The sequence below is a fragment of the Octopus bimaculoides genome, chromosome 2, assembly GCF_046866305.1.
Source record: "Octopus bimaculoides isolate indiv1 chromosome 2, ASM4686630v1, whole genome shotgun sequence".
Taxonomy (NCBI): domain Eukaryota; kingdom Metazoa; phylum Mollusca; class Cephalopoda; order Octopoda; family Octopodidae; genus Octopus; species Octopus bimaculoides.
Window position 1 is genome coordinate 89192736 of NC_142929.1, and position 14125 is coordinate 89206860.

General features: G+C 32.9%; 1 protein-coding gene across 1 annotated transcript in view; it reads left to right on the forward strand.

The window, feature by feature from the left end:
• Window positions 1-14125, forward strand: part of LOC106875763 (villin-1) — a 168682-nt gene that overhangs the window by 124637 nt on the left and 29920 nt on the right. The window contains exons 18-19 of the mRNA XM_089338668.1: window positions 7134-7244; window positions 9924-10007. Of these exons, the coding sequence (XP_089194794.1) occupies window positions 7134-7244; window positions 9924-10007 (195 nt within the window). The remainder of the gene's footprint in view (window positions 1-7133; window positions 7245-9923; window positions 10008-14125) is intronic.

A 14125-nucleotide genomic window follows, 5' to 3' on the forward strand; every position in this document is an offset into this window, starting at 1 on the left:
CAGCCTGGAATAGCATGACTTGCTGGCTGAAGATGCCTGTCAAGCTCTCATAATCATATAACAATTCTAGTGAAACACATTCACTGATTACAAAATTAGAAATGATACATTTCTAGGTCTCTCAGAGAGACTTAAGCAGTAGTGATATGATAAAGTAGTTGTATGCTGTCAACTTAACGTGATAGTCCCAAGAAGGGAATTATACTACTGCTATTTATGTGTCAAGGCCGACAGAAAGCGGTGCAGCTTCCTAGGGCTAAATAGCAGTAGTATGATTCCCTTCTTGGGACTGTCATGTTAAGTTGACAGCATACTACAACTTTATCGTATCACTGTATGTATGTATGTATGTATGTATGCATGTATGTATGTATACGTGTGTGTGTGTGTGTGTGTGTGTGTGTGTGTGTGTGTGTGTGTGTGTGTGTAGAAAATTGAAAAGTAACACATGAGTTGATATGTATGAAGAAAATAAGACAAGGTAGAAAATGCTAAAATAATTTTATGAAAAACGTTTTAGTATCGGTTTCAGTCTTTGCGACTTTTTCAACTTAGAGTAAAGCATGAAAAACAATTAAATTGTAGAGAGATTAAATGAAATGTTTAAAAAATATTTCCATAGTTTTCAAATACATGTGACATTTATCTATCTTCTACGTCTCTCTCTTTTACTTTTGTGAAGGCTTGACAGGTAGGTAGTAGAAATATTTAATATGAGGGATTTGATTGTTTAAACAGCGGTAGCCGAGGAAAGAGACAACGAGAAAAAGACGAAGAAGAAGAAGAAGAAGAAGAAGAAGAAGAAGAAGAAGAAGAAGAAGAAGAAGAAGAAGAAGAAGAAGAAGAAGAAGAAGAAGAAGAAGAAGAAGAAGAAGAAGAAGAAGAATACGGGAGTGGTACGACAGTAGCAGGGTGTTGGTGAAGTGCTCTGAAATGGTCAAGTAACCTAAAAATGACCTGTTGTCATTATAGTAGTAGTGATTGAAATTGTTCTGAATATATCGTTTTTAATATTTGCGTGGGTATTATTGTAGTAGTGTCATTTGTGGTGAAGGCATTCAAAAGGGGTTTATATTTTGTCATAAAATATGACTCTTTGATAATGTGCTGATTATAGGTTGCATCGGCCCTGAATTTATAGAGGAGAAAATTTTGAAGTTAGTTTGTACGGAAGTAGCGCAAATGTCGATGTGTTCACTGAGTGCTATTTTTCTGTATTCCCGAATTTTAATCTGGGATCTATGTAGTGTTATCCTTTGGCGTAGACTATTTTTGGTTTGGCCTGTGTATTGTTCTCGACACCCTGAGGAAGTTAATACATATATTATATTTTCCGAAGCACATGTGAAGTTGTTTTTCACTGTAAAACGTTGATCCTGTTTGAAAGAGAACTCCAATCTCTCAATTAGGCTGACCACAGTTAGGACTGCCACATTTTTTTTTGCTGACGGTTTCAGTGTTGCTGCCGTGTGTACTTGGATTTATGTTAGGAGACTTTTCATAGATTTGGGTTGTCTTTTGCTCTTTATGATGGTGTACGTTTGGAGGTTTAAATTCATTCTGCAGTCCCTTTTTAGTAGGGGTATGTTCTGGAGGATGGTGTCAAAGGCTTCATTATTAAGAGGGTTGTGTGTGGAGATGTATGGTAGGGCTTTTGGTTGTAAATCCTTCTTTAATTTAGGATGTTTGAGTAAGTGGATGTTGAGTTGTAGGGCACGTTGAAAGCCTATATCAATTAGTGATGGTGGGTAGTTCCTGGTGATGAGTGTATCCTTTAGTTCCTTTAGTTCATGTAGTGGTATATCCCTGGTACGACTACAGTACAAATCCTTTTTGCCAAGTTGAAAGGGATATTCATTCTAGTGTGTCTGGGTGGCATAAGTTGAACGCTAGATATTGCTTGGAGTCTGTGGGCTTATGGTATATATCTGTTTCTATTTTGTTGGATTTCTTAATGAGGATGTCAAGGCATGGAAGTTGATGGATATATTCCATTGTAAATTGAATGTTTATGTCAAGTCCATTTATAAGTGCTTGAAATTCTTTAAGTCTCTCTATACGTCAATGCCAAAGAATGAAGCAGTCATCCAGATATCTCTGGAAATATTTTAAAAAACATTGCATCTAATTTCTCCACAGTTTAATTGTTTTTCATACTTTACTCTAAGTTGAAAAAGTCGAAAAGACTGGAACTGGTACGAAAATGTTCTTCATGATAAAATTATTTTAGTATTTTCTACCTAGTCCTATTTTCCTTATATATATATATATATATATATATATATATATATATATATATATATATATATATATATATATATATATATATATATATACATACATACATACATACATATATATATATATATACAAGAATAAGGGCAGGGAATCGTCAATTAGTAATAGAATTAATAATTAACAATTTTGCCAAGTAGTTCAGTATGAAAAACCTTTATCGGTAAAACCATTTATCATCATAAATATACAGGGATTAGCATTGAGTTGCTTCTCCAACATACTGAAACTTTAGAAATAGAAGTCAAAGAACTACTGATTCTAAACTACAAATTTTTTCTCTAAACGGATGGCGATATTTATGGCACGCATAGAACAAAAAACCGGAGGGAAAATCAAAAACAAACCTGCCTTTAGTTAATTGGATACGACGTTTCACGGTTAAGAGTATGAAATTACTCTATTCCGACTCTTCAGCCCAATATTCTGATAAATTTGAAAGTGTCTCTAAAAAATTCACGGTAATTTTTGGCCATGCAACACCAAAAACCAACGAGAGGAAAGGCACTTACGAATTTATCGGCTAGTGAGTTCAGACACCTCACCCCAAAGAAATCTATTCCATAGATTATTATTATTTATATATATAATAATAATAATAATATATAATAATAATATAATTGCTTGGAGTCTGTGGGCTTATGGTATATATCTGTTTCTATTTTGTTGGATTTCTTAATTTGGATGTCAAGGCATGGAAGTTGCTGGATATATTCCATTGTAAATTGAATGTTTATGTCAAGTCCATTTATAAGTGCTTGAAATTCTTTAAGTCTCTCTATACGTCCATGCCAAAGAATGAAGCAGTCATAGATTATTATTATTATTATTATATATATATATATATATATATATATATATATATATATATATATATATATATATATATATATATATATAATATGTATACATATATATATGCACACACACATATATACATGCATAGATACATACCAACACAGTATATATTTAAAATATTGACTTTACATTTAGAGTATAAACAAGCAGCTTTAATGTATTTTTAGAGATCGGAATACATTGCGTTCACCTACAAACCACTCATTTATATAGATCTCAATTATTAACACCAAAAGTGAATCATGTAGATAACAGAAAAATATATCGTCATAACGTTTTAAAACGTTAGAAAAAAGTATATAAACAATGCATAAGCTAATATGTAGCTGACGAATTTGAATTAAAATATCACTTTATCGTTATATGTACGAGTAAAGAAAACAAAATGCGTTATAATATATAATATATTAAATAGAACAGACAATAATTAAAAAAAGCTGCTATTAAATATGATTTGTTATTTGGGGATTGTATTTGTTAGAAAATCCAGCATTGCGATTTCTTAATTCTGCTGAATAAAACTCTTTCTCGCATTTATAATTGAGTTCGAACTTGTAGCTACTTAATGAAAACAACCGAACTCGTAGCCATTCAATGAAAACATTCAAAAACAAACTTTGTAAAATTACTTTAAATTGTGGAAATAAACAGAGAAGCTTGTTTCAGTCGTTATAAAGTAGTTTACACCATTTTTTAAAAACAAATCATATAAAAGAAGTAGAAAAGGGAAACGGAAACAAGATATCTAGGAGAAAATGTAAAAATCTTGTAGAAAGCAACCAATTGTATCAATGATCTTCGATATTATTATAACCTTTGGAGATATACTTCCGATTTGATGACCTATTGATTACATGAGGAACGAAATATAGAGCTGAATAAAATTCATAATTGAAAATGAATTTCTCAAGGAGGCAAACCATGCAATATAGAAAGAAATTATAAACTGTAAAGTTTAATCATAAAAGCAAAATGTGGAATAAAATGTGAGATACAGGGACTGAGGAATTTCTGTAAGTACACACACGCGCGCGCGCACACGCACACACAGACACGCACGCACGCACACGTACGCAAGCACGCTCACTCACAAGCACGCGCACACACATACACACAAATACACACACAAATTTGTTGTGCAATATATGAAATCATAGAATTCTATGCCAATCATAAAAATGCTCCTCTAGTGAACCCGGCTACACACGGAAGAGTGTAATGTGAAGACCTATACAGCTGAAATCCAGTAGATCCAATGTGTGTGATTATTTCATGAGGAATTTATACATCATAAAAAGTCAAGAGGTATGGGAGATGAATATATTTATCTCACCAGTCGATATTCATAGAATGACGGCCGTTTTGCAGCCGTCGTCATGTAATAATAATTTTAATGTATGATAAATCATTTTAAATGTCTGCACCAATATGCATCTTACACATTGCACAACGCTATTATACATTTACAAATCAATGTAGATTTTCTCTGATCCAAACGAGAAGGATTCTAAAACAGCACTCGAATACCGGAGGTAGAATAATATGCTTTATTAATAAAGCTGCAAAGGCATCATAAAATCTGTTATTCAGAGTTCCAAATTCCCGTTCGTTTTTGTGGTGTCTTTGCAGCTTTATTATTAAAGTGTGTATATATATATATATGATGTACATACACACATATATATATGTATGTATATATATATATATATATGATGTACATACACACATATATATATGTATGTATATATATATATATATATATATATATATATATATATATATATATATATATATAGATATATATATATATGTATATATATATGTATATATATGTATATATATATATATATGTATATATATATATATATGTATATATGTATATATATGTATATATATGTATATATGTATATATATATATGCATATATATGTATATATATATATGTATATATATATATATATATATATATATATATATATATATATATATATATATATATATATATATATAAATATGCGTACACACACTTGTATACATTATTGCATAAATGCACTCTTATATTGATAGTAGAATGATACCTATTTAGGCACGTTAAATTGCACACACATCCATATACATAAATATGCACATGGGTACACATATATGCATTTGAGCATATATGTCACAAAAAAGGCACATACATACACACATATATACCTACAGGCATACAAACAGCTAAAAATGTACACGTGTATAAGTAAATAATTACGATCTTTTTTCTGGTCTCGTCTGAAACCCCGTGTCTTCGAAAATTCTGTGAAGGAAGGGAGTGCAGTTTTTAAGCAAAATTCAAAAGCTCAGTTTCTTTTAACCCGACGATGTAATTGTCTTTTATATCTCAGCAACCGATTTCAAAACTATTTCTTATTCAGTATCAGCTGTCACTTTCAGAATATCATTTAGACAGATACTACATTCCCTTCCACTCACACATGCAGGAACATACACACACACAAACATTCGCATGTATACACATGCACGCATGTGCAAACATAAATACACACACACAGACATACAGATATACGCACTAAACGTGCGCGCACACATACACGCACGCACACGCACGCACGCACCCCCCACACATGGACATGAATAACCACCTAGTTTCTTTGAGTTATCTATATATATAAAAATGAGAATGTGTCTGTGTGTGTGTGTGTGTGTGTGTGTGTGTGTGTGTGTGAATCCCTAAAACTCGAGAACTACGCAACCAATTTCATTCAAATTTTACACATGCCTTACTTAGGGTTCCAGTTGTGTTTTAGTAAAAAATTTTTTTAACTTCTTGCAGAGTTCGAGCCCACGGCTACATAATATCTCCTCCACTATTTAAGTATTACGTGTCAAAAGTGAAACAAAAACACTCATGTCAAATACTTTCACTTTAAAAATGAAACTATTCCATTAACTGAAACAATCACATTTCGATACTGTAATGACAGATACTTTGAGAGAGAGAGAAAGCGAGAAAGAGAGAGAGAGAGAGATGTATATGTATACATATAGATGTATATGTACACGTATATGTATAGATATATATATAGATATAGATCTATATGCATACATGTATATGTATACATATGTGTAGATGTATATATATATATATATAGATGTACATGTAATATGTACACATATATACATATATATACATGCATACAGATATCTATACATATATACACCCATCACACACATACACATGCACACAAACACACACATTAGTCATTTGTTTTCTTATCCAAAACTACGTCAAAAGTACTGAATGGATCTTTATGAAATTTGGAAATTATATTCTATGCATAACGGCCATAACTCCCATGAAAATTCATATACTTTTGATGTTGATGAAATTTTAACCCGAACATAACAGATGAGCATTATTTGTAATTCAACGGTACAACAGCGTAAGACTACCCTTTCAGATATACTTACATTGTGATTTCTGCAATGTGGTGCATAAATTGTCAAGTAAATGAGACGCATCTTTGCCTCCACTGATTCACTTGCAAAGTGTTGAGTAAAATTATTTCGTTGCAGACCTCCTTTGAGTCTTTTTATTATCACTGCGTCACACATAGTCCCCAGTTGGTAACATTGATTTCAAGGCCTTCCCAGATGAGAGACTGGCATTCCACTTAATGTCTATGTTCCATGCTGGCATGGATTGGAGAGTTATTAATGTAGAAATATGGTATCGTAGCTACTAACAGTCGAGGGTTGCGTAGTCTAGACGGCGTTTTTAGATTTCATTATTCTCTTTAACCCGGGCAATGCCGGGTATTTCTACTAGTATATATATAAAGAAATAAAATAATTTTACGTTTGATTTCTCAAATGAAATAATGAAGCATGTCTTCTGAAATTGTTATCCTGTAATTACCATATTCGAATGTCCAATTCATTTTGATGAGACTTCATCCATAATTTCCTTTTCAACTTTTCAAGGGAAGCCACGAAAACTGGGAAAAGAAAAGCAGTTTGTTGGCTTCTGGCCCTGGACGTCATTACATGCTCCATGTACGTGGGACATCGGACTATAACACGAAAGCAGTTCAGGTATGTAATTTATTTATTTATTTATATTCTCATGTATAAACCATAGCGTCGCTGGTTAAAGATTATGTCCATCAAGTGTTCCTCATGTTTCTGACTCCGCTTATGACTAGAGAGTGTTTTTAACTTGACATCCAGATGTGGGACATATATTACTTTCAAATTTTGGCACAAAGATATCAATTTTAGGGGAGGGGATGTGTCGATTACATCGATCCAAGTGTTCAACTGGTACTTATTTTATCGACCCCGAAAGGATGCAAGGCAAAGCCGACCACACCTGAATTTGAACTCCGAACATAAAGACGGACCAAATGCTGCTAAGCATTTTGCCCGGTGTGCTAGCGATTCTGGTAGCTCGCCGCCTTAAATTGGACAACATATATATATATATATATATATATATATATATATATATATATATATATATATATATATATATATATGTGTGTGTGTGTGTGTGTGTGTGTGTGTGTGTGTGTGTGTGTGTGTGTGTATATGTACGTATGTGTGGGTATAAGTATATCTATCTATGTATATATGTATAATTTTACACTCACACATGGATACACAAGAATGTGTGCATACGTGTAACTGAATGTCTTTAATGAAGTTTCTGTTGACCAAATTCCTAGGATGTTGGCAACACGAAAGCTAAGACAGAAGACACTTTACTGAGATTCCGGCTATGGACTTGAAAACGGGAAGACGCTCTTACATAGTAATCTTCTCAACTACGCAGCCGTGCTTGTAACCATATTATTTCCACATGGTTCTTGTTTTTTGCTGACATTTTAATATTTTTTCAATCAGCTTTAAAATCTTATTAAAGCAAAGAATGTAAGAACCTTGTTATCCGTCTTCTCGAAATAAAGTATCCCAGTTCTAATCTAGTTTGAGATTATGTAAATATCGGATCAGATAAAATCTAGTTCACATTACAGTCAACATTCGAAATCGCAGAAGATGCAAACCTATGTTATTTACGTAGCCAAACTCGTATCCATTATATCTAAGCTGTATCTTAAGTGTATCATAAGGAATATATGAATGAATTAATTCAGTAAATCATTGTAGAATCAAATATCACATGTTGTGTAAGAATACATGCTTAAAATTTGGCAAGGACATGTAATACTGAAATATTGGAGCATAAAACAGCTTATAATTTGGGATAACAGATAATATTATTGCAAGGACATTGGATGCATATACAATGACAGTGTATGCACACACGCAGATACACACATACATACAGAAAATAATGTAAGACTTGTAAAATATGTACACAGAGACACACACATATGCGTGTATATATATATATAATAAAATAAGGGCAGGAAAATTACATCAAAAAAATCATCGTATAAATATATAAAGTATGATTATTTAAAAGGTTTAAAGGTTAAAAAGTTTAAACTTTTAAACCTTTTAAATAATCATACTTTATATATTTATACACCTATCGAGAAATGCAATATTCTTTGGGCGATATCTTCTGTGATGATTTTTTGATGCAATTTTCCTGCTCTTATTTTATAATATAATATATAATCGGTCTTATTAAATGTCTAAATACTTTAATGTTTTAGACATTTCCCTACCAAGAGCACTTATTAAAAAATTCAGCATATTGTATTCTCATTGAATATATTTGATTAACGTTATATATATATATATATATATATATATATTCTATCTGACGTACCCGATAATTCCCGGGAAAGCGGGGCTTATCTCTTGGTTTCGTTCTCATAATTGTTTCGCTAATCCATTACAATAATACAAAGTATGTATCCCTTAAAGCGGATTTTGTGCATTTACAGAGAACAGCGAACTGTCTTACACAGGATCTTGTTTTTAGGAATTTCCAATAAGTAATGAATACCCAAATTGTGATGTAAATTATATAACATGAAATTAGTTACCCGACAGTAAGAATTCAAATAAAGTAGCCCCGAAAAGGGCTTTAATGCATTCCCAGAATATATAGAGCTTAGGAGGAAATACTAATAAGGTATGTATACTAAAATCGTGAATCATGTTACGTAATAATAGGCTAATCAGATATGAGATAATAACATTTCAAAGTAAATAACACTGAAAAGGGCTTTTGTGCGTTCCCAGAGGATATTACCCTCAGCGGCGCTAGTGTTGGTATATTCGTGAATAAGTTACTAACCGAAATAAGTGGATCTATTGTTTAGAAAGGTAAAGTCGACCTCAGTGGAATTTGAACTCAGGACGAGTTTAAAGTGGAATTTAAAGACGGACGAAGTTCTGCTTAACATTTAGTCCGGCGCGGTAACGATTTTACCAGCTCGCCGCCTTACTGAGAACAAATAATGAGATCGATATATGCCTGAAGGTGTCGCTGTACTTACTAATGTTCAGACTTCTCTGTGAATAAAGCAATTCAATCTTTACTCATCCTGAATTTGAAAGTTATTACACCTGTCTTTGATAATATTTATCATTCACTTTAATCACTTTTATTTCCGTTATGGTGACATTTAATAGAATAGAATATTTTTTATCTGCTTACTACATTATATGTAACATTTTCCATTAAAATATATTCACTTAGCACTAACTAAATGAACAGAAATTTACTGTATCAGTTATGTTACAAATGTGAAGTTAATCAAAGATGTAAAACCTAATTTGTTTGTTTTACTCTAGGTACCGATGAGAGCAGCATCACTGAATTCCAACGACGTATTTGTTATTTTTGATGGACATCGCTGTTTCATTTGGGCAGGAAAGGTCAAATTTTCTATTTTCATATGTAATAATTTTATCCATTACATAATTAATTCGATTACCACGAATTATCTGTCTATCTATCTGTCTATCTGTCTGTCTCCCAATTTTATGATAAAATCGTCAAACGATAGCACAGTTGTTACGGGCTTCCAACTGGAAATCTGGCAGCGAGAGTGATAAGAGAGCATCTCTAACTAGGTATACAACAAATACAACAGGTGTCTTTGCTCGAAGTGCATATGCCTTTCGGGTTTTCTCACTAACGCTTACATCATTTCCCGATTTAAAATGCCGGAAGACAGACGCACACTCACATACACACATACACGCACGCACATAACACACACGCGCACATTAACGACACACTTCTACACAGTTTCCGTGTACCAAATTCACAACCTACTTGTCAACTCAAGGTTTCGGCAAATATCTTTCACTAGTTGTCGCACAATTTTGCAAAAACGTATTTGCAAGACAAATATGTTTATTATTTACATTATTTACAATTGACAGATATTTGTCCTCATCTTGTTTGTTGTTAACACTACGTTTCGGCTGATATACCCTCCAGCCTTCATCAGGTGTCTTGGGGAAATTTCAAACCTGGATTCTTATTCCTAAGGATTTTTTTGATGTTATTATTATTATTATTATTAATTAGGTCACTGCCCGGAATCGAACTCGGAATCTTGGGGTTAGTAGCCCGCGCTCTTAACCACTACGCCATATGCCCGTGGGCAATTATGCAGTGAATTTTAGGGTTTATAAATCTAATATTTTCCTATCCTTCCTTAATACCGGTTCCCATATGCTGTTTATATCTGCACTTAGTCTGCTTAGAAGGTTGTTTTGTCCTAGCATATGTGCTGCTTCTTTTGCTTTTCATATTTTCCAGTGGTGTTTTCTGTCTATTATTTTAACTTCATTCCACAAGGGGAGGTGGTCTCCATTTTTCCATACATGATCAGCTATACTCGATTTATCAATACCTCCCCGTGTCACAGCTTGCAATGTTCGTCTACTCTTATTTTGAGGGGGTGACATGTTTCGCCTTTGTATAACCTACCACAGCTACATGAGATGGAGTACACGCAGTTCTTAGTCATAATCACTTCTATTGGTGGTTTTACCCGAAGAAGATATTTGCGAAGTTTTTTATTACTTTTGAATACTGTCCTGACTAAGAACTGCGTGTACTCCATCTCATGCAGCTATGGTAGATTATACGAAGGCGAAACATGCCGCCCCCTTAAAATAAGGGTATACGAACATCGCAAGCTGTGATACGGGGAGATATTGATAAATCGAGTATAGCTGATCATGTATGGAAAATGGAGAACACCTCCACCTTTTGGATGAAGTTAAAATAATAGATAGAGAACATCACTGGAAAATACGAAAACTAAAAGAGGCAGCACATATGATAGGAAACAATAATCTCCTAAGCAGACCGAGTGCAGATATGAACATCATATGGGAACCAGTATTAAGGAAGGATAGGATAATATTAGATTTATAAAGCATAAAATTCACTCCATAATTGTCCTCAGGCATATGGGGTAGTGGTTAAGTGCACGTGCTACTAACCCCGAGATTCCAGGCAGTGACCTGAATAATAATAATAATAATAATAATAATAATAATAATAATAATAATAATAACAACAACATCGAAAAATACCTTACGAATGAGAACCCAGGTTCGAAATTTCCCCAAGACACCTGATGAAAGCTGGAGGGTATATCAGCCGAAACGTTGTGTTAACAACAAACAAGATGAGGACAAATATCTGTCAATTGTAAATAATACAGAACTGAAATATGTTTACCACATAGTCATGCTCTGCATCTTATATATATATATATATATATATATATATATATATATATATATATATAAAGAAGGATATTAAGGTATTAAAGAAAGATAGGATAATATTAGATTTATATATATATGTATTTGTGTGTGTTTGTGTGTGTGTGTGTGTGTGTGTGTGTGTATTCTGTTTCTCTGCTTTTCATGTTAAGACTTTTTGATTAGATGTCTTGGTCAGCAAAACAGCAAAAAGAATAATAAGAAACTACAGAAGCAACCGCAGTGATCTCAGAGACAATACATTAAAGATCCAATATACCACATTCATGGTATTTCGAATAATTAAAAGAGTATTGGAGATGATTGCTGTAATGTTGTAAGCTGCTAGCGAACGAATATAGTTTCGGCTGAAAGTGTTGTGTGGATGTGGTTATTTATACATACATCCGATTATATAGATGCGTATATAAGCTCTGAGTGTGCAATTCTATCAGCATAGTTTGCAGTTGCTCGGTGGTTTCAACGATGAGTAAAATGTCATCTGCGAATCGGAGGTAAGTAAGCTGCTCACCATTGATGTTAAAGCTATCTTTTCAGTCAACATTCTTGCTCATTTCTTGACATGCAATAAAGAGTTTTGGATAGACGGTACCTCCTTGCTTGTCACCATTCTCAATTGGGACCCTTTCTGCTGGTGATAACAGAGCTATATCTATTGTACATCCAAAGTTCGAATCTATGAGCAGTTTGATCTATTGCACCTCGACACCTTGCACTTCCAGAGATTTCAACACTGCATTCACTTCGACTTTATCGAAGGACATTTCACAATCATCAAAAGCCACACACAGAGGAAGCTTGTGTTTGTTCTCTTGTTCTATGATCAGTGTTAGAGTGAATATGTGATCTGTCGTACTAGATCACATATACACATCTATATATATCATATGAAGCCAAATAATATCAGCTTTAGTTCTACATCTCATGTATATTGTTTAAATCCATTATATATGTTGGCATATAATTGGCAATGCTATTCAAAATAAATATTTGTGAAATTACAAAGATTATGTGACAAAAATCAGTAGAAATGGTTCCAGTTTAATATACAATGGTAGGCATAATGATCTTCAGGATTTAATTAGATCTGCTAAAATGATTTAATTGCAGTATTCATCCTTATTTTCCTCAACCTTCTCATTTAATTAATCTGGTTTCAAACCAACAAAATACATTCTACAATTTATAGCTATCTCCTAGAAATAGCACCCAAATCTCTCGTAGATAGAATTCTTGTGCTGTAAAGAAACCATATTAAGTAAGATAGACATACGAATCTCTTAAAAAGAGGAAAGGGTCAGTCCCAGAAAGCATTTGATAAGATATCTTGGTCGGAGTATAAGACAACAAGAATAATAAGAAACTATAAAAGCAACCGCATTAGTAACCGGTAATCTGCCTTTGATCTCACCAGAGATAATATATTAAAGATCCAATATATCGCATTCATGGCATTTTGAATAATTAAAAGAGTATTGGAGATGATAACCGTAATGAAAGCTGCTAGCGAACATACGTAGTTTCGGCTGAAAGTGTTGTGTGTACGTGGTTATTTAAACATATTCCGATTATATAGATGCGTATATCCATACATAACACACATGTTACATGCAACCAAATATGTATATGTGTAGACATATATATATATATATATATATATATATATATATATATATATATATATATAAATATATAAATACATACATATGTATGAAATATGTATATATATATATATTTATATGATAAACAACCTTTCATATGAGAATTTTGCACACAAAATTGTATGATAAACAACCTTTATATATATATATATATATATATATATATATATATATATATATATATATATATATATATACGGGGCCGTGCTGGGAAGTATTCGGCTTTAAGGGTATCCCGAAAGGATTAGTTGGAAGCTCAACCTTCTCACAACTCACACACGCGCACACACACACACACACACACACACACACACACACACACACACACACACACACACACACACACACACAACACACGTACATATGCATACATACCTTACATTCATAAAAATAAGTGGACAAACGAAAGAAAGTGGTATTTGCCATACGCGATAGGAAATATATATATTATCTAATAACAGTTTGATTCAACTCCATGCGACTTAAAGTTTCGTGAGTTCTTGAAACGAACTTAGCGCTTGTGGCTTAACTAACCTAACTGATTATCTAAGCCTGAAGAACTACGGTTAATTTTACTAGCTA